This window comes from Dryobates pubescens, chromosome Z (genome assembly GCF_014839835.1).
Source record: "Dryobates pubescens isolate bDryPub1 chromosome Z, bDryPub1.pri, whole genome shotgun sequence".
Taxonomy (NCBI): domain Eukaryota; kingdom Metazoa; phylum Chordata; class Aves; order Piciformes; family Picidae; genus Dryobates; species Dryobates pubescens.
The window spans coordinates 40711356-40737547 of NC_071657.1; the positions used below are offsets into that span (position 1 = coordinate 40711356).

Consider the following 26192-nt stretch of genomic DNA (forward strand, 5'->3'; position numbering starts at 1 on the left):
CTAGATAGCTGACCATCCCAAGGAAGTGCCCATTGGCTAGATGTTTCATTCAAGCTCAGGCTGTATGGATCCTACTTAAAAGTCTGTGAATTATAGTCCTAGATCACCTTGCATTTGTAACAGAGGGCATCTCAGATTTCTTAAATGCTTCTAGAGGAGTTTGTCCAACAGCATAGAATCATAGAATCATAGCAACAACTAGATTAGAAAAGACCTCAGAGATCCTCAAGTCCAACCTATTACCTAATACCTAACACCTCCTGACAATTAAACCATGGCTCCAAGTGCAACATCCAATCCTTTTTGGAACACCCCCAGGGATGATGACTCCATCACCTCCCTGGGCAGCACATTCCAATGGCTAACAGCTCTCTCTGTGACGAACTTTCTCCTCACATCGAGCCTAAACTTCCCCTGGCACAGCTTGAGACTGTGTCCTCTTGTTCTGGTGCTGGTTGCCTGGGAGAAGAGACCAGCCTCCACCTGTCTACAACCTCCTTTCAGGTAGTTGTAGGGAGCAATGAGGCCTCCCCTGAGCCTCTTCTCCTGGCTAAACAATCACAGCTCCCTCAGATTCTAGGGTTTGTAGGGCTTGTGCTCAAGGCCTTTCCCCAGCCTCATTGCCCTTCTCTGGCCATGTTCAAGTGTCTCAATATTCTTTTTCAATTGAGGGGTCCAGAACTGGACACAGTACTCAAGGTATGGCCTAACAAGTGCTGAGTACAGGGGCACAATGACTTCCCTCTTCCTGCTGCACATACTATTCCTGATGCAGGCCAGGATGCCATTGACCACCTGGGCACACTGCTGGCTCATGTTCAGCTGGCTGTCAGTCACTACTCCCATGTCCCCTTGTGCCTGCCTGCTCTCCAGCCACTCCAACCCCAGCCTGTACCTCTGCATGGGGTTGTTGTGGTCAAAGTGCAGCACCTGGCACTTGGCCTTCTTGAGTGCCATCATGTTGGACTCTGCCCATCTGTCCAGCCTGTCGAGGTCCCTCTGCAGAGCTCTCCTATGCTCTAACAGATCAACACCTGGCCCCAGTTTGGTGTCATCTGCAAATTTATTTGTGATGGACTCAATCCCCTCATCCAGATCATCAATGAAGATGTTAAAGAGGATGGGGCCCAGCACTGATCCCTGGGGGATGCCACTAGTGACTGGCCGCCAGCTGGATGTGGCACCATTCACCACCACTCTCTGGGCTCAGCCCTCCAGCCAGTTCCTAACCCACCACAGAGTGCTGCTGTCCAAGCCACAGGCTAACAGCTTGGCCAGGAGTTCACTGTGGGGGACGGTGTCAAAGGCCTTGCTGAAGTCCAGGTAGACCACATTCACAGGCCTCCCCACGTCCACCAGATGGGTCACCTGATCATAGAAGGAGATCAGGTTGGAGAGGCAGGACCTGCCCTTCCTAAATCCATGCTGGCTGGACCTGAGCCCTTGGCCATCCTTTAGGTGTGCAGTTATTTCCCCCAAGATGATCTGTTCCATCATTTTCCTGGGCACTGAGGTCAGGCCTGTAGTTTCCAGGTTCCTCCATCCGACCCTTCTTGTGAATGGGGACCACATTGGCCAGTTTCCAGTCATCTGGGACCTCTCCAGTGAGCCAGGACTGGTGGAAAATGATGGAGAGTGGCTTGGCCAGCTCATCTGCCTGCTCTCTCAGCACCCTAGGATGGATCCCATCCGGTCCCATGGACTTGTAGGGATCCAAGTGACTCAGCAGGTCCTGAACTCATGGATTTCAGGGGTACTACACTGCTCCCTGACCCCATCAGCCAGCTCAGGAGGCCACTCGTCCTGAACTCCTCCTGACTTACTGTTGAAAATTGAGGCAAAGAAGGTATTTAGAACCTTAGCCTTTTCCTCATCTTTAGTTATAATGTTACCCTCCAGGTCCAATAAAGTGTGGAGGCTCTTCTTGCCCCTCTTTTTAGCATTAATATATTTATAAAAATGTTTTTTATTGTCCTTCACAGTGGTGGCCAGCTTGAATTCTAACTGGGCTTTTGCCTCTCTAATTTTTCTCCTACTTGATCTCACAACATCCTTAAATGTATCATGAGTTGCCTCCCCACCTTTCCAAAGGCAATACATCCTCTTTTTTTCCTTTAATTCCTTCAAGAGCTGCTTGCCCATCCAGGCTGGTCACCTTCCCTGCTGGCTCATCTTTTAGCATGTGGGCACAGCCTGTTCCTGTGCCTTCAAGACTTTGAAGTAGGTTCAACTGTCCTGGACCCCTTGGTTCTTAAGGGCTGCTACCCAGAGTACTCTGCTTAAATAAGCTGTAGTCTGCTCTCTGGAAGTCGAAGGTAAGGGTTCTGTTACTGTTCCTCCCTCTTCCCCTGCATATTGAAAACTCCACTACCTCATGGTCGCTGCACCCTAGACAGCCTTCTACCATCACATCTCCCACCACATCTCCCTCCTCTATTTGAAAACAGTAGGTCAAGCAGGGCCTGATCCCTTGTAGGCTCACTTAACAGCTCTGTCAGGAAGCTGTCCTCCATACATTTGAAGAGCATTCTGGACTGCCTCCTCTCCACTGAGTTAAGTTCCCAGCAGATGTCTGGCAGGTTAAAGTTGCCCACAAGGACAAGGTCTGATGATCTTGAGACAGCCTCCAGCTGCTTATAGAATAATTCATCAACCTCTTCATCCTGGTTGGGCGGTCTATAACAGACTCCAACCAGGATGTCTGTTTTGTTAGCCCTCCCTCTGATTTTAACCCACAGGCTCTCAGTCCTTTCATCCTCTACCTCATGCTCTGTGGCATCAAGAGATTCCCTAATATACAGGGCCACCCCTCCTCCTCTTCTCCCTTGCCTGTCTCTCCTAAAGAGCTTGTAACCACCCAGTGCCATACTCCAATTGTGTGAATTATCCCACCATGTTTCTGTTATGGTAACTACATCATGTTTTTCCTGCTGAACCAAGACTTCCAGTTCCTCTTCTTTGTTACCCATACTGCATGCGTTGGTGTACATGCACTTCAGCTGGGCTGTTGATTTCTCAATTAACCCTAGTTTATGTCCCACCCTCTCCTCTCTGGAGAGACTGGTTTCATCACTCACCCCCTTCAAACCTAGTTTAAAGCCCTCTCAATGAGCCCTGCTAACTCTTGTGCTAGAGTCCACTTGCCCTTTCTAGACAGATTCATCGCATCAAGGTCCAGCAAGTCAGGTGCAGTAAAAGTTGCCCCAAAATTTCATGGATGGCACCATCCCCTGAGCCAGTTGTTGATGGTGTGGGTTCTCATTTTCCTTTTAGTAGACAGCCCTGCCACTGAGGGAACTGAGCAGAACACCACTTGAGCTCCTGCCCCATCAGTCAATTGTCCAAGGGCCTTGAATTCCTTTTTGATTGTCCTGGTGCCCTTCTTACCAAGCTCATCATTGCCAGAAAGGGAAATGCAGCCCCCATGTACCTCTGAGAACATGTCAATGGTCTAGCAGAAGAGATCAGTGAAAACAGGGCATAAGCTCATCTATCTGCAACTCATTATTCTTCTTTTCCTCCTCATATCTAATGTAGGCATATGTCATTGATTAGAAGCAGTGCCACCTACGAACATATATTAAATATATACTGCATTCATTGACATGTTTATATTAACATATTACATTAGCATTCTCTATATATATTCATTAAATAAGTTATAAAACCAACAAATCTTGACCGTGCAGGAATCTGTCTGGCAAGTATCACAGTATCACCAAGGTTGGAAGAGACCTCAAAGATCACCAAGTCCAACCTGTCACCACAGACCTCATGACTAGACCATGGCACCAAGTGCCATATCCAATCTCCTCTTGAACACCTCCAGGGATGGTGACTCCAACACCTCCCTGGGCAGCACATCCCAATGGCTAACAGCTCTCTCTGTGAAGAACTTTCTCCTCATCTTGAGCCTAAACCTCCCCTGGTGCAGCTTGAGACTGTGTCCTCTTGATCTAGTGCTGGTTGCCTGGGAGAAGAGACCAACGCCTTCCTGGCTACAACCACCTTTCAGGTAGCTGTAGAGAGCAATGAGGTGACCCCTGAGCCTCCTCTTCTCCAGGCTAAACAATCCCAGCTCCCTCAGCCTCTCCTCATAGGGCTTACGCTCAAGGCCTCTTCCCAGCCTTGTTGCCCTTCTCTGGACACATTCAAGTGTCTCAATGTCCTTCTTAAACTGAGGGGCCCAGAACTGGACACAGTACTCAAGGTGCGGCCTAACCAATGCAGTGTACAGGGGCACAATGACTTCCCTGCTCCTGCTGGACACACTTCCTAATGCAGGCCAGGATGCCATTGGCCTTCTTGGCCACCTGGGCACACTGCTTGCTCATGTTTAGGCGGGTGTCAATCAGCACCCCCAGGTCCCTCTCTGTTTGGCAGCTCTCCAGCCACTCTGACCCCAGCCTGTAGCTCTGCATGGGGTTGCCGTGGCCAAAGTGCAGCACCTGGCACTTGGACTTGTTAAATGCCATCCCACTGGACTCTGCCCATCTGTCCAAACGGTCGAGGTCCTTCTGCAGAGCGTTTCAACCCTCTAACTGACCAACATCTGCTCCCAGCATGGTGTCATCTGCAAATTTGCTGAATACTGTCTCAATCCCCTCATCCAGATCATCAATAAAGATATTAAAGAGGATGGGGCCCAGCACTGATCCCTGGGGGACGCCACTGGTGTCTGGCCGCCAGCTGGATGTGGCACCATTCACCACCACTCTCTGGGCTCGGCCCTCCAGCCAGTTCCTAACCCACCACAGAGTGTTGCTGTCCAAGCCACAGGCTGATAGCTTGGCCAGGAGTTCACTGTGGGGGATGGTGTCAAAGGCCTTGCTGAAGTCCAAGTAGACCACATCTACAGGCCTCTCCACATCTACCAGGCAGGTCACCTGATCATAGAAGGAGATCAGGTTGGTCAGGCAGGACCTGCCCTTCCTAAATCCATGCTGGCTGGACCTGAGCCCTTGACCATCCTTCAGGTGCGCAGCTATTCCTGCCAAGATGATCTGTTCCACCACTTTCCCTGGCATTGAGGTCAGGCTGACTGGCCTGGAGTTTCCAGGTTCCTCCATCCAACCCTTCTTGTGGATGGGGACCACATTGGCCAGTTTCCAGTCATCTGGGACCTCTCCAGTGAGCCAGGACTGGAGAAAAATGATGGAGAGCAGCTTGGCCAGCTCATCTGCCAGCTCTCTCAGCACCCTAGGATGGATCCCATCCAGTCCCATGGACTTGTGAGTGTCCAAGTGGCTCAGCAGGTCCCAGACTAATTCCTCAGGGATTTCCGGGGCATTACACTGCTCCCTGACCCCATCAGCCATCTCAGAAGGCCACTCATCCTGAACTCCTCCGGCCTTGCTGTTAAAAATTCAGGCAAAGAAGGTATTTAGAACCTCAGCCTGACCTCATTTCAGTTATACCCTCTTGTAAATGATCATACAAATACATGTCTTTGTCAGTGTCACAAGTAGACAATTCCCTGTAAGTTCTTTCTTTTCTTAAAAGCATAATCCCAGTATCTTTATTTGCAGCGTAGTTCTTACTACCTCTTTATCAGGTGCATTATGACATCAGAATAATTCATCCTTATCAATGTTTTCCTCCTGAATCATAAGGTCTGGGTCAGAAGTTTGGCTCATTGCAGACACAGGGCAGTTTACAGACAGTTGCACTCAGCTCTGTGATGAGACTTGGAAGCTTTGTCTAAGATATGTTATTAGGGCACTGTAAGCTACACATGGATAAGCACTGCACAGGGAACATCTAAGGAAGACTTCCTCATTCAGTCTGCAGGCATTTTCTATTGTTCTTTGGAATGTGATGTAAGTCAATACAGAGGTGTTCTTCACCACTATAAACCCCTCCTCCTATGATTACTCAAAATTCTTCCCAAGTTATCTGAACTCCAGGACCTCTATTTATAAATCTAAATTATTCAGATGAGACTATTTTGACCTGGCCTTGAGGGTGATACAGAAAAACTACCTTATTTCTCCACACATCAATCAAAGCTAATGTATGGTAATAGTGGGTTCTGATACCTCAAATTAAGCTCACTTCTGTGGTAAAGTTTTGTTTTCTACATTTCTTTTAAATCTCATTCTGAATCATCAAAATTATTTATTTCCTTGTAATGCCAAATTGTATCATTATAAGAATCAGCCTAAGTAGAGGAGAGTAATTCCCAATGGTTAAACCTCTCAGATACCTGAATTTTTCTTTTTTATGAATCCCCTGCAAGTACTGAAACTCTCAATATGAGAAGTAGAGTGGATTTATCCCATTTCACCCATCAACACAAATAAAGCCTTGGAAGCCATGCAGAAGAGAGTTGGACTGTGTCTCTCAAAAACACATCAAATTGTGACACTTCACTAACTACAAATACAAAGTTGGAAAGCACCCTCATTTAAACAGTGTCAGTGTTAATGGATGATGGGGGAAACAGAAGTTTTTTTCCCCTCCTCTTCACTCCCTATTTCAACTTTGCAGGGCTTTTCTGTGTGGGCAGTGTGTTTAAACAGGGTCAGAGCTTGAGGGACAATGCACAAGATCAGAAAGTTCAGTGTGGTGCAGCAATTACCTGGCTCTATCCGGGTGATCATGGAACTGGTCACAAATCAACTGAAAACAGTAGTTCTCAGCTGAGTATTATGAATTGCTCACAGTATGCTGAAAGCTGGATCCCTACCTTGTCTCGAATCCCTTGTCTCATAACTTCTCTCTCAGCCTCCATCTTGGCATATTTGGCTTTTCTTTCTTCCTCTGCTTGCCTGAGTGCTTCCTGTCGTTCCTCTTCTTTCTTGGCAGCATCTGGGTCTTTCTCCTCATCCCCACCGAGCATCTTCCCCATGTCTTTGGTAGCCCCTAGAGAAAACACAAGAGAAAGTCAGGCTTGTAAGGAAGTGGGAAAACCACCATGATGTCAGCTCTCTCCCTTCCCACTCAGGACCTCCTTCACTCCCTCTGCATCTGGAAAAGTTTCTCCTTCCATTGAGGAGGAAACTCACTCCCCACAGAGACAGAAGGTAGGCAAAGCACGCAGGTGGGTTACCTGGCACTGGTGGGAGAAACACATCAGCAAGAGGAAGAGACTACATTTGTGGTTTTGCATGATGGGAACATAATTTGGTTTTGGTCCTGAAAACTGCAAACTACCACCCACACAATATTTTCACTTCAGCAGCTCAGTCAAGTGACTGAAGACTGATTTTAGAGGCTCTTTAATGTTACAAGCAGGTGATACACCAGGGAGAGGAAAGGAATTTTAAATCATGGTTGCAGGGATGAGTAATCAGAGTCTGGACTGTCGCCGGAAATTACACATCCTGTGCAAGGTGGGAGCACACAGCATCAGTGAACTGTGATGAGCCAACAGATAGCTGGAGAGGGACTCTTTGTAAGGGTATGTGGTGATAGGACAAGGAGCAATGGTTTTAAAGTAGAGCAGGATAGATTTAGATTACACATCAGGAAGAAGTTCCATACTACAGGGGTGGTAAGACACTGGAGCAGGCTGTCAAGAAAAGTTGTGGATGTTTCATCCCTGAATGTGTTTAAGACCAGGTTGGATAAGGCTTTGAGCAACCTGGTCTAGTGGGAAGTGTCCCTGCCCGTTGCAATGAGGTTGAAACTAAATGACCTTTCAGATCCCTTCCAACTCAAGTTACTCTATGATTTCTAGGGTCCTGCCATGGATCAGAAAGCAGCATCATGGGATGGCATTTAATAAGTCTAAGTGCCGGGTGCTGCACTTTGGCCACGGCAACCCCATGCAGAGCTACAGGCTGGGGTCAGAGTGGCTGGAGAGCTGCCAAACGGAGAGGGACCTGGGGGTGCTGATTGACACCCGCCTAAACATGAGCCAGCAGTGTGCCCAGGTGGCCAAGAAGGCCAATGGCATCCTGGCCTGTATTAGGAATAGTGTGGCCAGCAGGAGCAGGGAGGTCATTGTGCCCCTGTACTCTGCATTGGTTAGGCCACACCTTGAGTACTGTGTCCAGTTCTGGGCCCCTCAGTTTAGGAAGGACATCGAGACACTTGAACGTGTCCAGAGAAGGGCAACAAGGCTGGTGAGAGGCCTTGAGCACAAGCCCTATGAGGAGAGGCTGAGGGAGCTGGGATTGTTTAGCCTGGAGAAGAGAAGGATCAGAGGCGACCTCATTGCCCTCTACAACTACCTGAAGGGTGGTTGTAGCCAGGTGGGGGTTGGTCTCTTCTCCCAGGCAACCAGCACCAGAACAAGGGGACACAGTCTCAAGTTGTGTCAGGGGAGGTTTAGACTCGAGGTGAGGAAAAAGTTCTTCACTGAGCGAGTCATTCGTCATTGGAATGGGCTGCCCAGGGAGGTGGTGGAGTCGCCGTCCCTGGAGGTGTTCAAGGGGAGATTGGACGTGGCGCTTGGTGCTATGATCTAGTTGTGAGGTCTGTTGGAACAGGTTGGACTTGATGATCCTTGGGGTCTCTTCCAACCTTAGTTACTGTGATACTGTGATACTGTGTGATCATCTCTGCACGTCTCTGATTAGCCCTTGGACACCACTATCTCTAACACTGAATATGTAAGTAGGATCCTTGCTTGACCTGGCACTCTTTCTACCCTGCATGAAGACTAGTCACTAATTTTCAGCCCCTGCATAGTCCTGAGCCAGCTCTTTGCTACTGTGCAAAGCCCCAGCACAACCATGCAAATGGGGAGGCTTTGTGTATGGCACTCTGTAGCCACCCTATATGTCAAAGGCATTTTATTGGCAAGTGACTGGTAATCATTCAGATATGAGGAAATGGAGAGGGTATTTATTCTGATACACCAGCACACTTGAGGGCTGCAGCAGAATGAAGCCTGGTTATATGGGTGAAATGAAGACCCATATCCTTTTGGAGTTGTGTTCAACTTTTCCTGGAGCAGGAGAACATCCTGCATCATTTAGCAAAAAAAGTACTGTTACTCCAGAAGAATACTGTTGGTGGCTGGGTTTTGTCCTTAGTTCCTGGGTCAGGACAGCCCCACATTGGTTCCTTGCTGTCTGAGACTTAACTGAGTTAATCCAAGGCAGCCCTGTTGTGATACACACTCATGGGTACATACATGTGCACATATTTTACATCTCTTGTCTTGCATAAAGTTAAGTTATCTGGCCTCTTCAAAGCCTCAGGCTGCAAGGAAACACTGTTGAAGTCCTTCCAAATCATTATTTGTTGGCATTATTAGAGGTTAAGTGAAGGGAAGAACTTTTCACAACCACTTATCCCTCCCTTATAAATTACCTCTTCAACATCATTTAGAGGGCCTGTGTTTGTTCTTGCTTTCCATGTCAGTTCTTAGAATGGTGATGGTGCAATCATGATTCTTACAGGGAGAAATACCTGCAACCTGTTAGGATGATTCATCCTGCATTGCCTCAGAGACAACAGCTGCCAGATGCACTACTGCATCTAAAAACCACCAAGAAGTTTCTTGAGAGGTGAGCAGATCCCATGGATTTTTCCCTCCTCATTTCTTTCCCTTAGGCAGAGCCCTAAGTCGAAAGCAGCCCTTAATAAAAAGCAATCCTCCAATCCCCCAAAATTTGACAGAGAAAGTTATCATTTTAAGCCTTAAAAGATGTGTTTGTTATAGACCTGGTTTTGCCAGGTGGGAAATAGTAGCATTAAGCACAACTGTCTCCATTCAGCTGGCTTCTGGATACTTCCATCCTGTAGGGAAACGTGGATAAAGCAAGGAAGACACCCAAGTAGTCCTAACAAATGCAAGTGGTATATTCATGGTCCCAAATTGATGAGAGCCTTGTTCTGTGCAAAATGATGCCCCAACTGAAGTGTATCTATGCCAGTGCAGGAAGCAACTTGAGGAGGTTGAGGCTCTCATCAACCAAGAAAAGTATGGTATTATTGCCCTGATGAAAACATGATGTGATGAATCGTAGAATACATAGAATACATAGAATAAACCAGGTTGGAAGTGACCTTCAAGATCACCGCGTCCAACCCATCAACCAATCAAACACCACCCAAACAACTAACCCACGGCACCAAGCACCCCATCAAGTCTCCTCCTGAAAACCTCCAGTGATGGCGACTCCACCACCTCCCCAGGCAGCCCATTCCAATGGGCAATCACTCTTTCTGTATAGAACTTTTTCCTAACATCTAGCCTGAACCTCCCCTGTAGCAGCCTGAGACTGTGTCCTCTTGTTCTGGTACTGGCTGCCTGGGAGAAGAGACCAACATCCGTCTCTCTACAACCTCCCTTCAGGTAGTTGTAGAGAGTAATAAGGTCACCCCTGAGTCTCCTCTTCTCCAGGCTAAGCAACCCCAGCTCCCTCAGCCTCTCCTCGTAGGGCTTATGTTCCAAACCCCTCACCAACTTCGTTGCCCTTCTCTGGACTCGTTCCAGCAAGTCAACATCCTTCCTAAACTGAGGGGCCCAGAACTGGACACAGTACTCGAGGTGCGGCCTAACCAGTGCAGTGTACAGGGGCAGAATGACCTCCCTGCTCCTGCTGGCCACACTGTTCCTGATGCAGGCCAGGATGCCATTGGCCCTCTTAGCTGCCTGGGCACACTGCAGGCTCATGTTCAGTCTACCGTCAACCAGCACCCCCAGGTCCCTCTCAGCCTGACTGCTCTCCAGCCACTCTGACCCCAGCCTGTAGCTCTGCATGGGGTTGTTGTGGCCAATGTGCAGAACCCGGCACTTGGATGTGTTAAATCTCATGCCCTTGGACTCTGCCCATCTGCCCAGCCTGTCGAGGTCCCTCTGCAGAGCCACTCTACCCTCCAGCAGATCAACTCCTGCCCCCAGCTTGGTGTCGTCAGCAAATTTACTGATGATGGACTCAATGTCCTCATCCAGATCATCAATAAAGATGTTAAAGAGCATGGGGCCCAGCACTGATCCCTGGGGCACACCACTGGTGACTGGCTGCCAGCTGGATGTGGCACCATTCACTACCACTCTCTGGGCTCGGCCCTCCAGCCAGTTCCTAACCCATTGCAGTGTGCTCCCATCCAAGCCATGGGCTGACAGCTTGGCCAGGAGTTTGCTATGGGGAACGGTGTCAAAGGCCTTGCTGAGGTCCAGGTAGACTACATCCACAGGCCTCCCCGCATCCACCAGGCAGGTCACCTGATCATAGAAGGAGATCAGGTTGGTCAGGCAGGACCTGCCCTTCCTAAACCCATGCTGGCTGGGCCTGATCCCTTGGCCATCCTCTAAGTGTTGTGTGATTGCACTCAGGATGACCTGCTCCACAATCTTTCCTGGCACTGAGGTCAGGCTGACAGGCCTGTAATTCCCTGGCTCATCCAACCGGCCCTTCTTGTGGATGGGTACCACGTTGGCCAGCTTCCAGTCATCTGGGATCTCTCCAGTGAGCCAGGACTGATGAAAAATCATGGAGAGTGGCTTGGCCAGCTCATCTGCCAGCTCTCTCAGCACCCTAGGATGGATCCCATCTGGTCCCATGGACTTGTGGGGGTCTAAGCTGCTGAGGAGAGCTCCTATCACTTGCTCATGGAACACAGGGAAACTATGCAGCTCCCTGGCTCCTTCTGCCAGCTCTGCAGGCCAGCTGTCTGGTAGACGTTCTTTCCCGCTAGTAAAAATTGAGGTAAAGAAGCTGTTAAGTACCTCTGCCTTTTCCTCATCCTGTATACAACATTTCCCTCCATGTCAACCAAGGAGTGGAGGTTGTCCCTGCCCTTCCTCTTGCTATTAATATATTTATAGAAGGACTTTTTGTTGTCCTTCACATCAGAGGCCAGTTTGAGTTCCAAATGTGCTTTTGCCTCTCTAATTTTCCTTCTACATGCCCTAGCAACCTCTTTAAACATCCCATGGGTTGCCTCCCCTTTCTTCCAAAGATTATACACCCTCTTTTTTACCCTTAGTTCTATTAAAAGTTCATTACACAGTCAGGCTGGCCGTCTGCCCCGGCGGCTCCTCTTCCGGCACATTGGCACAGCCTGTTCCTGAGCCTTCATCAGTTCTTTCTTGAAGCAGGTCCAGCCCTCCTGGACCCCTTTATTTTTAAGGGCTTTCTCCCAGGGAACCCTCTGAATTATTTCCTTGAGCAACCTGAAGTCCGCCCTCCGGAAGTCCAGAGTGGAGGTCTTCTTGCTGCCCCTCTTAGTTTGACCAAATACCGAAAATTCAATTATCTCATGGTCGCTGGCCCCTAAACAGCCTCCGACCACCACATCACCCACCAGGCCTTCCCTGCTGGTGAAGAGGAGGTCAAGCATAGCCTTGCCCCTGGTAGGCTCACGCAGCACCTGGGATAAGAAGCTGTCCTCCATGCAGTCTAAGAACCTCCTAGACTGTCTCCTCTCTGCTGTGTTGAGATCCCAGCAGATGTCAGGCAGGTTGAAGTTGCCCATAAGGACAAGGTCAGGAGATCTTGAGACAGCCTTAAGCTGTCTATAGAATGCTTCGTCGACATCATCCTCCTGGTTGAGTGGTCTATAACAGACTCCAACCAGGATGTCTGCCCTACCGGTCTTCCCTCTAATTCTTGCCCACAAGCATTCAACCTGATCGTCCCTAATCTCTAGTTCAACGGCATCTAGTGCCTCCCTGATGTACAGGGCCACCCCTCCACCCCTTCTTCCTTGTCTATCTCTCCTGAAGAGCCTGTAGCCATCAATTGCAGCACTCCAGTCATGTGAGCTATCCCACCACGTCTCTGTGATGGCAACTATGTCATCCCATACCTAGAGTGCTGTGTTGGATGGCTATAGGCTCTTCAGAATGGACAGGCTCAGAAGGATAAGCAGTGGGGTGACCCTGTATTTTAGGGAAGTTCTTGGCTGTCTTGAGCGTGATGATGACATATGATAAGGATGAGTGTTTGTGGGTAAGAATCAAGGGAAAGGCCAACAAGGCAAATGTCATGATGGGGCTCTGCTACAGACCACCCAACCAGGGTGAGGAGGCTGATGATGCCTGTTATTGGTGCCTGGGGAAGGTCTCAGAATCACTTATTCTTGTGCGGGGACTTCAACTTACCAGATATCTGCTGGAAATACAACACAGCAGAGAGGAAGCAGTCCTAGAGGTTCTTGGAGTGTGTGGACAATAACTTCTTAGCACATCCGATTAATGAGTCAGCAAGGTATGGCTCTCTACTAGACCTGCTACTTGTAAACAGAGAAGGATAAGGAGGAGATATAAAAGTTGGTGGCCAGCTTGGACAAAGTGACCATTAGATGGTGGAGTTTTCAATTCTTAGCAATGTTAGGAAGGAAGTCAATAGAAGTACATCCTTGAACTTCCAGAGGGCAGACTGACTTGTTTAGAAGACTGGTTGATGGCATCCCCTGGGAGCTAGTCCTGAAGGACAAGGGAGTGCAGGAAGGCTAGATGTTCCTCAACAGGGAAATCTTCAAGGCACAGGAATAAGCTGTCTCTGTGCATTGATACACGAGCTAGTGGGGCAGAAGGCCTGCCTGGCTACATAGAGAACTTTGGGTAAAACTCAGGAAGAAAAGGAAAGTCCTCTGGCTATGGAAGAAGGGGCAGGTAACTCAGGAAGCGTACAAGAGTCTTTTAAAGGTATGTAGGAAGAAAATTAGAAAGGCCAAAATTCAAGTAGAACTCAATCTGGCCAGTGTCATTAAAGATAATTAAAAGAGCTTTTATAACTATTAGTAGTAAAAGAAGAACTAGAGAGAACCTCCATCCACTACTGGATGAAGGAAGGAACCTGGTGACCAAAGATGAGGAAAAGGCTGAGTTGCTGAGTGGCTACTTTGCCTCAGTATTTGTCAGTGACACCAGTTGCTCCATGACAGCTCAGCCCCTAGAACTGGAAGACAGGGATGGAGAGCAGAAATCAGCCCACACAATCCAGGAGGAAATGATCAGTGGCCTATTGTGCCATTTAGATATGCACAAGTCTATGGGACTGGGTGGGATCCCCCCAAGCGTACTTAAGAAGCTGGCAGATGTGATCACCAAGCAACTCAGCATTATCTATTAACAGTCCTAACTGGGAAGGCTACCAAATGTGACTTCCATCTACAAGAAGGGCTAGAAGGATGATCCAGGGAACTACAGACCTCTCAGCCTGACCTCTGCGCCAGGGAATATTATGGAGCAGGTCATCATGAATGACATTACACCACACATACAAGACAACCAGGCAATCAGGCCATCAGTGTGGGTTTGTGAAAGGCAGATTCTGCTTGACTAATTTGATCTCCTCCTACAATAAGGTGACCTGTCTAGTGGATGAGGGAAGGGCCATGGACCGTGTCTACCTGGACTTTGGTGAAGCCTTCAACTTTGGTAAAGCCTTTGACACTGTCTCCTAAGACATTCTCCTTCAGAAACTCATGGCACCAGGCTTGGATAAATGCACTCTGGACCATCTGGATGGCCATGCCCAAAGAGTGGTGGTGAATAGATTGAAATCTGACTGGCACCCAGTCACAAGCAGTGTTCCCCAGGGTTCAGTACTGGGGCCTGTCCTCTTTAATGTCTTTGCTAATGATTTGAATGAGGGGATTGAGTGCACCCTCAGTAAGTCTGCAAATGACACCAAGCTGGGTGGCTGTGTTGATCTGCTGGAGTGTAGGGAAGCTTCACAACTGGATCTGGACAGGTAAGCCAAGGCTAATTATATGTTTAACGAGGCCAGGTGCCAGGTCCTCCACCTGGGTCACAATAATTCCGTGGTGATCTACAGACTTGGGGATGTGTGCTTAGAAAGCTGCAACCTGGAGTGGGACCTGGGGCTATTGGTTGATAGTTGACTGAACATGAGTCAGCAGTGTGTTCAGGTGGCCAAGAAAGCCAATGGCATCCTGGCTTGTATTAGAAACACTGTGGCCAGCAGGAACAGGGAGGTGACCATCCCCCCTGTACTCAGCACTGGTGAGGCCACACCTCAACTATTGTGCTCAGTTCTGAGCCCCCTGCTGTAAGAAAGACATTGAGGTGCTGGAGCATGTCCACAGAAGGGCAGTGAGGCTTGTGAAGGGCCTGGAGCACATAATCAACAAGGAGCTCCTGAGGGAGCTGAGATTGTTCAGTCTGAGAAGAGGAGACTGAGGGGAGACCTCATTGTTTTCTTCAACTACCTGAAGAGTTGTGGAGAGTGTGGAGCCAGCCACTTCTCCTTGCCGACAAGCAACAGGAGTAGAGGAAATAGACACAAACTGTGCCATGGGAGGTTCAGGTTGGACGTTAGGAAATACTTCTTCACTGAAAGGGTTATCAAACATTGGAATGGTCTGCCCAGGGCAGTGGTGGAGTCACCATCCCTGGAGTCTTCAAGAGGCATGTGGACCTGGCACTTAAGGACATGGTTCGGTGTTGACTCTTCAGTGCAGGGCTAAGGGCTGGATCATCTATAAAGTCTCTTCCAATGTCTTCTGTAACTTCTGTGATTTTACTGCTATTTTGAATTCTCCTTTGCAGGGTCAGAATAATAAAGCAACATCTGGTGATTTCTCCCCTGGGATGCAAGACAAACTGAAATTGCAAGCAAGCTAGAATTTCGTAACAAGCAGAAAGGCAATGCAGCATAGTTGGGTTCCTTATTGCAGGAACCTAAGCAGCCTTGCTCTGCATATATCATTGATGGCCAGCGACAGTAACATCTTTAGTTTCTGGTTTGCCATCAACAAATATTTCCACTTATGATCAAAGTGATTTGGAGTCAATAATCTGTCAAGATTATCTCTTCTTTTGCTTCTCTCCACTTAGAGTTACCCAGAGACATTACTTATGAAACAGAATTCAGCAGCAGAAAGGCATTTTTTCCCCCTCTAAGCACTAAGTCTGGGCTGTCATTAAGTTGTAATGTTAGCTTAGTTCATTACATGAGGAATTAAACTGCATAGAATTGTTTTAATCTCTTAGACAAGGCCAAGATTTTTAATAATTTAGTACTTTGATTTTGCAGGTACCAGCCCACAGGGCACCTACAAAAACAAGAATGTAGATTCAGCATCCTCAGAGATTCTCTTAATTCACCTTTAATTTCACAGTCACCTTCTAAATGTATGGAACGGTGCACTGTGGTATCACTAATTAGGTGGAAATGTATTATGAGAAGCAAATTTATGCTACATTTCAAGTCTGATATTTTGTGTTACTTTTGGTATCTAGAAGCTTTTTCCCCCCCATCTCATTTACTCTCCATCCTAAACTTTAGGCTTTGTCATTAACATTCCTTGTATAATACCTTCTAATTTTAGCAGTTCAGAAATGTGTCTCCAGGGAATTCATCTGCATAAGATGCTGAAGCTACAGGTACAAGCTGAAGGAAAGAGCACAACTTCTGTCCTCAAGCCTACTTTTGAAGCTTCCAGGGAAACAGAGGGGAAGGACACACTTACTGATAGAAGCCTAGATCTTCTAGTCTTCTTTCACATGCCAGCTATTACATCTACCTTGACATCATGGATTTTTTTCATCACATGGCACCAGGCCTGCTGATGACAGACGGGCTACACCCATCTCAAAGTGGGAAAAGGACTTTTGTACAAGATCTGGCAGGGCTTACCAAAAGAGCTTTAAAGTAGATTTCAAGGCAGAAAGGCATAAAATCAGACTCACTAAAGACAACCCTGGGTGTGGTATATTAATGTTTGTGAGGCAGCATGCTAGTGAATTTCTTCAGTCTGCCATCTTAGTGGAGGTAGGGGATAGAGTGCCATATGATATCAAAGAAACAAGGGTTATTGGTTGACTAGAAATCATGGTTGTGCCTGGGAGTGGCTGGGTAGGAATTAGGCAGTCTTCCTCCAAAAATGTGACAGGGATCAATAGCCCAGGTGAAGTGCATCTGCACCAATGCACACAGCATGGTCAATGAACAGCAGGACCTGGAAGCCATTGTGCATGCAATATCATCCAATCATTTGACACTGTTTCTCACAGCGTTTGTCTGGATAAACTGTTTGCTCATGGCTTGGATTAGCATATGCTTCACTGGATAAAAAACTGTTTGGATGGCCAGGTCCAGAGTTGTGGTGGTCACAAGCAGTGTTCCCCTGGGCTCAGAACTGGGGCCAGTTCTGTTTAATATCTTTATCAACAAGCTGGATGATGGATTCAAGTGCATCTTCAGTAAGCCTGTAGACAACATGAAGTTACATAGGACTGTTGACCTGGTTAGGAGCAGAAATGCTTTACAGAGGAATATGGGCAGGCTGGATAGTTATGCCTAAGCCAATGCCACAAAGTTCAAGAAGACCATATGCAGAGTTCTGCATTTTGGTCACAACAACCCCATGCAACACTCCAGAGTAGCTGGAAAGATGCCTGGTGGAAAAGGACCTCAGGGTGGTGTTCAGCAGATGGCTGAACAGGAGCCAGCAGTGTGCTCAGGTGGCCAAAGAGGCAAATGGCACCCTGGCTTCCACTAGAAATCGCATTGGCACCAGGACTAGGAACACGATTGTCCCCTCTACTCAGCACTGATGAGGTGACACCTGGAAAACTGTAGTCAGTTTTGGGCCCTTCACTACAAGAAGCATATTGAGGTGTTGGAGTGCGTCAAGAGAAGGGCAACAAAGATGGTGAGGAGTCTAGAGAACAAGTCTTATACGGAGTGGCTGAGGGAAATGAGGTCACTTTGTCTGGAGAAGAGGCTGAACAGAGAACTTCTCACTCTTTACAACTAACTGAAATGAGGTTGTAGTGAAGTGAGGGTCAGTTTCTTTTCTCAAGTGTTAAGTGACAGGATAAGAAATGGTCTGAAGTTGTACCAGGGGAGTTTTTGATTGGATATTAGGAAAAAGGCTTGTGAGACACTGAAACAGGCTACCAAGGGAAGTAGTGGAGACACCATCACTGGAGGTAAAGAACATGCAGAGGGACATAGTTTAGTGATTCTTATTTTTGCTAGTAGTCTTTGAGGTTGAGATGTATTTAAATTGAACAAGAGAGAAGAACTGATGTCTCAGAATTCCTAAATCACAGCATGTTTTTTATCACATCATCCAAATACCTGGAGCTAATCACAGAATACTGTCCTGGAGCAGGAATAGGTCACTTATTTTTGCAGCATCACTTCAGAAACAGAGCTAAGAATGTTTTATTGTTGTCACTGGAGAGAGACCTTTATCTTTAAGGCCATAATGCAAAGCTTATATCTGGTATACAAGCCCTTTCCCCATTTTAAGGCTTGTGAAAAAGATATGCTTGCCATTATGAAAAAGTCTAATAGCAATCATTATCGGACTCCTTACTCTGTCCAGAAGTCAAAATACTTAATGACTAATTTGTCAAGAAAGTCTAGGTGAGCATTTATATAAACATTTCACTAAAGAAAGGAATTTCACTAAACAGAAGCTCACTATGACCTTGCCTCTATTTACCAGTGTGTATTAAGAGTGAGTTTTCCTGAAGAGCCTGAAACAAAGCCTAGGAAACAGAGTAGCTTGCTCTCTCAGCCTCTTCTCAGACTGTGCCTGCTTTTGATCTGTGCATTTTTCAATATTGTATGGAATCTACTCAGAATAACTCAAGAGAAGATAATTGATCAAGAAAAAGTATTGACATCATTTTCACACTTTCTTTTCACTGCAGAAGTGTCAAAAGTAAAGTGAAGCATGTGGAACACATTTGAACCAGAAGAAAATTATTTTTTAAAATTTTTTCCACAAAGAATTTTTAAATGCCCAATTTGAGATTTCACATCCTCGTTTAGGGACAAAAGATGAAGAACACAAGATTTTAATGGCTCACAGCTCCAGATAAACCTCATCTCACAGAAATATTACAATAACAGAAAGTACCAACAATGTACTCCTACAAACCCCACATATTTTTATAAATGACTGTCATGTGAAAAAAGACAAGGAACAGTTGCTCCAACTTTCTGAATTCAAATTGATTTACTTGCAATCAGCTGGTGTTACTTTCTCTTGTACTCTAGAGCAAGTATTGCAAATGGTGGTCTGGATTGCTCAAACATCAGCTATACCTTATGGAAATGTCTTTTTTCCCCTTTGGACACCAGTGTCTGTTGTAGTAGATCTACTCTTCCTGTTCTCCAAAGACACTCTGCCCCTCTTGCTGTCCTGCAGAATACAGAGTAGATCAGGAGAGCATAAAAGAGCCCTCCACAAGCCCTCTGTCTTTAAAAGCCACAGCCACATCTGTTGCCTTATCTGAGCAACAGTAAAGTCAAAGTTAGACAAAAGGCCCTGAGGGGGCAGCTATGTCCAAATCCTTCACTACACTACAGTGCCGGATCACCTGAGCAATGACTGTATTGCATATTCTTTTAAATACCTTAAGAGAAAATCCAGCACAATTAACTGGGATTGCATTCTAGAAGCTCTGCCTTAAGCATTTAAGGGAGCGTATCTTCCACAGGTGTGAAGGACCTCCATATTCACTTGGTATAAAAATGACTACTTTGTAATATAAGATTAAAATATCATGCTAAAAATCTGCCTTTTTTCATCCCTTGTGGTAAATAGATATTCTATGCAGGTACAGTATTTTCACTGGACTCTTGCATTCACAGATCTGTATCAGAATTATTACCAAGGATGAGTGCTTCTGCTCTTGCCCTTGCTCACACTCATGCAGACTGCTTTCCTGTTTATTATGGACTAGAGAGGTGATCGTCCCCCTGTACTCAGCATTAGCGTGACTGCATCTTTAATAATGTGTTCAATTCTGGCCTCCTTACTACAAGAGACACATTGAGGTGCTGGAGCAGGTCCAAAGAAAGGCAACAGTGGTAGTAAAGGGTCTAGAAAATAAGTCATATATGGAGTGGCTGAGGGAACTGGGGATTAGATGATTGGACCATGAGGTGGACTGGTATATGGCTCAACATCAGCATTCAGAGAGTTGTGATCAGCAGAGCAGAGTCTAGTGAAGTCAGTGGCCAGTGGTGCTCTCTAAGGATAAGTACTAGGTCCAGTTTTGTTCAATATCTTTATTAAAGACCTGGATGAGAGAACTGAGTGTACCCTCAGCAAATTCACTGATGGGATAAAATTGGGAGTGCGGCTGACATACTTGAGGGCTGTGCTGCCATCCAATAAGATCTGGACAGGATGGGGAGCTGGGTGAAAGTGAACCTCATGAAATTCAATAAGGACAAATGCAGAGTTCTGCATCTGGGGAGGAATAACAACAGGTACCAGTACAGACTAAGGGTCATCCTGCTGGAAAGTAGCTCCATGGAGAAAGACCTCAGAGTTCCAGTGGACAGCAAGTTTTCTATGGGACAAGAATGTGCCCTTGTGGCCAAGAGGGCAAACAACATCCTGCAGTGCACTAAGAAAAGTGTGTCCAGGACCTGCTAGGGAAGTTCTACCCTGGTGAGACCACATGTAGAATACTGTGTCCACTTTTGGAATCCCCAGTTTGAGAGAGAGGGACTTGCTGGAGAGAATCCAATGGTGAGCTACAAGGATGACTGCGGGACTTCAACATCTCTCCTATGAAGAAAGACTGAGAGAACTGGGGTTGATTAGTCTGGAGAAGGCTAAGAAGGGAGCTTATCAACATCTACAAATATCTGAGGGGTGGGTGTCAAAATAAAAGCTATAATTTCTTTTTGGTGGTGCCCAGTGATAGAACAGGGAACAATGGGTGCAAGTTAGAACACAGGAGGTTTCACTTCAACACAAGGAGATGCTTCCTTACTGTGAGTGTGATAGAGTACTGGAATGGGCTGCCCAAAGAGGTTGTGGAGTCTCCTTCTCTGGAGACTTTCAAAACCCACATGATTGCATTCCTGTGTGGCCTGCCCTAGGGGATCCTGCTTTGGCAAGGACATTTGACTCAATGATCTCTGGAGGTCCCTTCCAACCCCTAACATTCTGTTATTCTGCAATCTCCAGAGGTCCTTTCCAACCCCTACCATTCTGTGATGCTGTCTAATGACAAAAGCAAAAGTGAATGATGTCTTCACAGAACATCCATGTGTGAGGCAGGAGTGTGAGGCAGGAGAGGTCAACAAATGGTGATGCAAAGACTGGTAAATTAATCCATAGCTCATGCAGAGTGGGAGCATATTTATGAAAGTAGTGTTTTCACAATGTCACTTATCAGAACACAACTGCACTAGGAAAGAGACCTTATAGTAAGATATTCATACTAAGAAGAAGTACAATGTTCCATGACACTTACTGAATTGCCGCTCCTGGCATGCGACTCATAAAGAATTAACTTAAGAAACTCATAATATTCAGGAGTGAGTTTCCAACTATTTCAGACACTATCAGTTACAGTAGAAGCCTGACCACACTGACAAAAATAGTTTCCATTTGGATTATAAATTTTGTGGATTATCTAACACAAATTCTTCTCAATAAGGCATTTACAGATTGTGGACTCTTTCTTGGAGAAGGAAGAAGGGAAATGAAGAGAACTACGTGGATTTTATATTTTATTTAGGCATTTGCTTAAGTCCCAGGTTCTCTCCATGTTAATGTGTGTAACAATCGACTGCAGATCACACTGTTCCACTGCATGCTGCTTTGCACTGCTCTTTGACATAATACAGATGCAAAACATGACAGAGAGAGATGCCTGGAAACTACTTTCTCTTTTTCCCATGATGACACTAATTCATCCTCATCCTTTGAAGACACACTGCTTTCCTTGTATGATTCTTTTTCCATACAGGGGTGACACATACTGGCACAGGGGTCTGAGTAGCCACAGTGCCTGTCAGTCTTGTAGGTCCAGAGACTTTCTTTTGCCCCTGAGCACTCTGAACAGTGATGTGAAGGGCTGAATAGACATGGGCCAGGTGCCAACACATTGCAGTGATTTCTATTTCTTAGGAACTTTCAAGATGACAACAGACTTTTTCCAAATATTTTACCAGTTTGTCAGGATTTTGCACTTGCTCAGGGGTGAAATTCCAAGAAACCAGAGGTGAACACCATTCTAGGCACTTACTCATACTCTCACACACACTCTGCTACTCATAGATGTTCCCCCTTGGGGCAGACGTCCAGGTGGTATTCTTGGGAAAGACCTGTATCACTCTGGGCAAGACCCAGCCCATCAACTGAGTGAGATTATGTCTAAACTGAATGGGATAATCGTATCATAAGGCACCAGTAACCAACACAGAAACAGCATCACTTTAAGCCATTTCCCTGAGGTGACACACTGCACCACAGAGCACCATGAGGTATAAATGTGTATGGTCTTATGAAATGTAACCAGAAAAGCAAACACCTCAACCCATGCTGACTGCTCAATTGGAATCTCCTCAGGAGCAGCTTGTACCCATCACCCAGCATCTTTTCCATGTAAATTCTCTTAAAAGGCAGTCTCCACCTTCTTTAGAGAGCATGATGATAAGGCTTCCCCTAAGCCTTCTTAAAGCTGAAAAAATCCAATTTTCTCAGCCTTTCCTCATATGGCAGGCTTCGTAATCCTTTGATAATCTTTGTAGATTGTCTCTGAACCCTCCCCAGCCTGACCAGAACTTCTTTGTTTATTTTTTTATCCTGCATAGATTCATGGAATCATTCAGGTTAGAAAAGATCTTTAAGATCATTGAGTTCAATCATTAACCTGGCATTGCTAAGTCCATCATTAAATCATGTCATGTGATTAAGTGTCACACAGTATCACAGTATAACTAAGGTTGGAAGAGACCTCAAGGATCATCGAGTCCAACCTGTCACCACAGACCTCATGACCAGACCATGGCACCAAGTGCCACGTCCAATCTCCTCTTCAACACCTCCACCACCTCCTTGGGCAACCCATTCCAAAGATGAACGACTGGCTCGGTGAAGAACTTTCTCCTCACCTTGAGCCTAAACCTCCCCTGGCACAGCTTGATACTGTGTCCCCTTGTTCTGGTGCTGGTTGCTAGAGAGAAGAGACCAACCCCTTCCTGGCTACAACCACCCTTCAGGTAGCTGTAGAGAGCAATGAGGTGACCCCTGAGCCTCCTCTTCTCCAGGCTAAACAATCCCAGCTCCCTCAGCCTCTCCCCATAGGGCTTGCGCTCAAGGCCTCTCCCCAGCCTTGCTGCCCTTCTCTGGACACGTTCAAGTGTCTCGATGTCCTTCTTAAACTGAGGGGCCCAGAACTGGACACAGTACTCAAGGTGCGGCCTAACCAATGCAGAGTACAGGGGCACAATGACTTCCCTGCTCCTGCTGGACACACTATTCCTAATGCAGGCCAGGATGCTATTGGCCTTCTTGGCCACCTGGGCACACTGCTGGCTCATGTTTAGACAGCTGTCAATCAGTACCCCCAGGTCCCTCTCTGTTTGGCAGCTCTCCAGCCACTCTGACCCCAGCCTGTAGCTCTGCATGGGGTTGCTGTGGCCAAAGTGCTGCACCTGGCACTTGGACTCATTAAATGTCATCCCATTGGACTCTGCCCATCTGTCCAGTCGGTCAAGGTCCCTCTGCAGAGCATTTCAACCCTCTAACTGACCAACATCTGCTCCCAACATGGTGTCATCTGCAAATTTGCTGATGACTGACTCAACCCCCTCATCCAGATCATCAATGAAGATGTTAAAGAGGATGGGGCCCAGCACTGATCCCTGGGGGACGCCACTGGTGACTGGCCGCCAGCTGGATGTGGCACCATTCACCACCACTCTCTGGGCTCGGCCCTCCAGCCAGTTCCTAACCCAGCACAGAGTGCTGCTGTCCAAGCCATGAGCTGACAGCTTAGACAGCAGTTTACTGTGGGGGAGGGTATCAAAGGCCTTGCTGAAGTCCAAGTAGACCACATCCACAGGCCTCCCCACGTCCACCAGACGGGTCACCTGATCATAGAAGGAGATCAGGTTGGAGAGGCAGGACCTGCCCTTCCTAAATCCATGCTGGCTGGACCTGAGCCCTTGGCCATCCTTCAGGTGCGCAGTTATTGCCGCCAGGATAATCTGCTCCATCACTTTCCCTGGCACTGAGGTCAGACTGACTGGCCTGGAGTTTCTTGTGAATGGGGACCACATTGGCCAGTTTCCAGTCACCTGGGACCTCACCGGTGAGCCAGGACTGGAGGAAAATGATGGAGAGCAGCTTGGACAGGTCATCTGCCAGCTCTCTCGGCACCACAGGATGGATACCATCTGGTCCCATGAACTTGTGACTGTCCAAGTGGCTCAGCAGGTCCTGAACTAATTCCTCATGGATTCCGGGGGCATTACACTGCTCCCTGACCCCATCACCCAGCTCAGGAGGCCACTCATCCTGGACTCCTGCCTTGCTGTTAAAAACTGAGGCAAAGAAGGTGTTCAGGACCTCATCCTTTTCCTCTTCTTCAGTCACAGTGTTCCCCTCCAGGTCCAGTAAGGAGTGGAGGTTCTTCTTGCCCTTCTTTTTAGCGTTGATATATTTGTAAAAATGCTTTTTATTGTCTTTCACAGAGGTGTTCAGCTTCAGTTCCAACTGGGCCTTTGCCTCTCTAATTTTATTCCTACATAATCTAACCACTTCCTTGAACATACCTCGAGAAGCCTTCCCCTCCTTCCAAAGGTGATACAGCCTCTTTTTTCCCCTTAAATCCTCCAGGAGCTGCTTGCCCATCCAGGCAGGTCGCCTTCCCCGCCAGCTCATCTTTCGGCACATGGGAACTGCCAGTTCCTGTGCCTTCAAGAGCTCCTGTTTGAAGTAGGTCCAACCCTCCTGGACCCCTCAGTTCTTAAGGGTTGATACCCAGGGAACTTTACAAATAAGTTTCTTAAAGAGGCTGAAGTTTGCCCTCTGGAAGTCCAAGGTGAAGGTTCTGTTGGTGCTCCTCCCTATCTCCCTGCATATTGAAAAACTTCACTATCTCGTGGTCACTGCACCCTAGGCAGCCTCCCACGGTCACATCTCCCACCAGCCCTTCCCTATTGGAGAACAGCAGGTCAAGCAGAGCCTGTCCCCTGGGAGGCTCGCTTAACAGCTGCGTCAGGAAGCTGTCCTCCATTCGCTCCAGGAATCTTCTGGACTGCCTCCTCTCCGCTGAATTGCGTTCCCAGCAGATATCTGGCAGCTTGAAGTCACCCACAAGGACAAGATCTGATGATCTTGAGACAGTCTCCAGTTGTTTGTAGAATAATTCATCAGCCTCCTCATCCTGGCTGGGTGGTCTGTAACAGACTCCAACCAGGATGTCAGATTTGTTGGGCTGCCCTCTGATTTTAACCCACAGGCTCTCAATCCCCTCATTTTCCACCTCAAGTTCTGTGGCAGAAAGTGACTCCCTGATATACAGAGCCACCCCTCCTCTTCTTCTCCTTCGCCTGTCTCTCCTAAAGAGCCTGTAACCCCCCAGTGTAGCACTCCAATCGTGCATGTTGTCCCACCAAGTTTCTGAGATGGTGACTATATCATAGTCACCCTGGTGGACCAGGACCTCCAGCTCCTCTTGCTTATTGCCCATGCTGTGTGCATTGGTGTACATGCACTGCAGCTGGGCTCCCACTCTCTCAACTGACCCTGCCTTGTGCCCTACTCTTTCCTCTGCAGAGGGACCGATTTCCTCACCCACCCCCTTCAGACCTAGTTTAAAGCCCTCCTAATGAGCCCTGCCAACTCCAGTGCTCTCTTACCCCGTCTAGATAAATGCACCCCATCAGGACTCAGCAGGTCAGGTGCAGTAAAAGTTGCCTCATGATCAAAGAAACCAAAGTTCTGCTGCTGGCACCATCCCCTGAGCCAATTGTTGGTGGTGTGGGTTCTCCTGTTCCTCTCAGTGTACTCCCCTGCCACTGAGGGAACTGAGCAGAACACCACTTGAGCTCCTGCCCCATCAATCAGTTGTCCAAGGGCCTTGAACTCTTCTTAATTGCCCTGGTGCCCTTCTTGTCAATCTCATCACTCCCAGCCTGTATTACCAGCAGAGGGTAACAGTCAGAGGGATGGATTAACTTTGGGAGTCTCCTTGCGATGTCCCTAACCCGTGCCCCGGGTAGCGAGCAGATCTCCCTGTGGGATGGGTCGGGACAACATATGGGTCCCTCGGTACCCCCCAGGAGAGAGTCCCCAACAACTATAACCCTTCTCCTTTTCTTTGTGGAGCTGGTCCTTATAGCTGGTGGGGACCGCTTGGCCTTAGGCTCCACTCCAGATGGCTGCTCCTCAGCCCTCTCATCCCCACTGCCCTCAGCCTGCAGGGCCTCATACTTATTATGCAAGGGAAATGAAGAGGAGGAGAGGGCTGAGATGGATTTCTCTTGCCACCACTGACAGGGACCTGTATCCATCCCTCCCCGTTTCCAGGGACCCTTCCCTCA

General features: G+C 47.5%; 1 protein-coding gene across 2 annotated transcripts in view; it reads right to left on the minus strand.

Annotated features, from left to right (window-relative positions):
- The window catches only part of CPLX1 (complexin 1), a 125384-nt gene that overhangs the window by 36206 nt on the left and 62986 nt on the right, over nt 1-26192 (minus strand). For both annotated transcript variants that reach the window (XM_054178508.1, XM_054178507.1), the window contains exon 3: nt 6689-6864. In XM_054178508.1, the coding sequence (XP_054034483.1) occupies nt 6689-6864 (176 nt within the window). The remainder of the gene's footprint in view (nt 1-6688; nt 6865-26192) is intronic.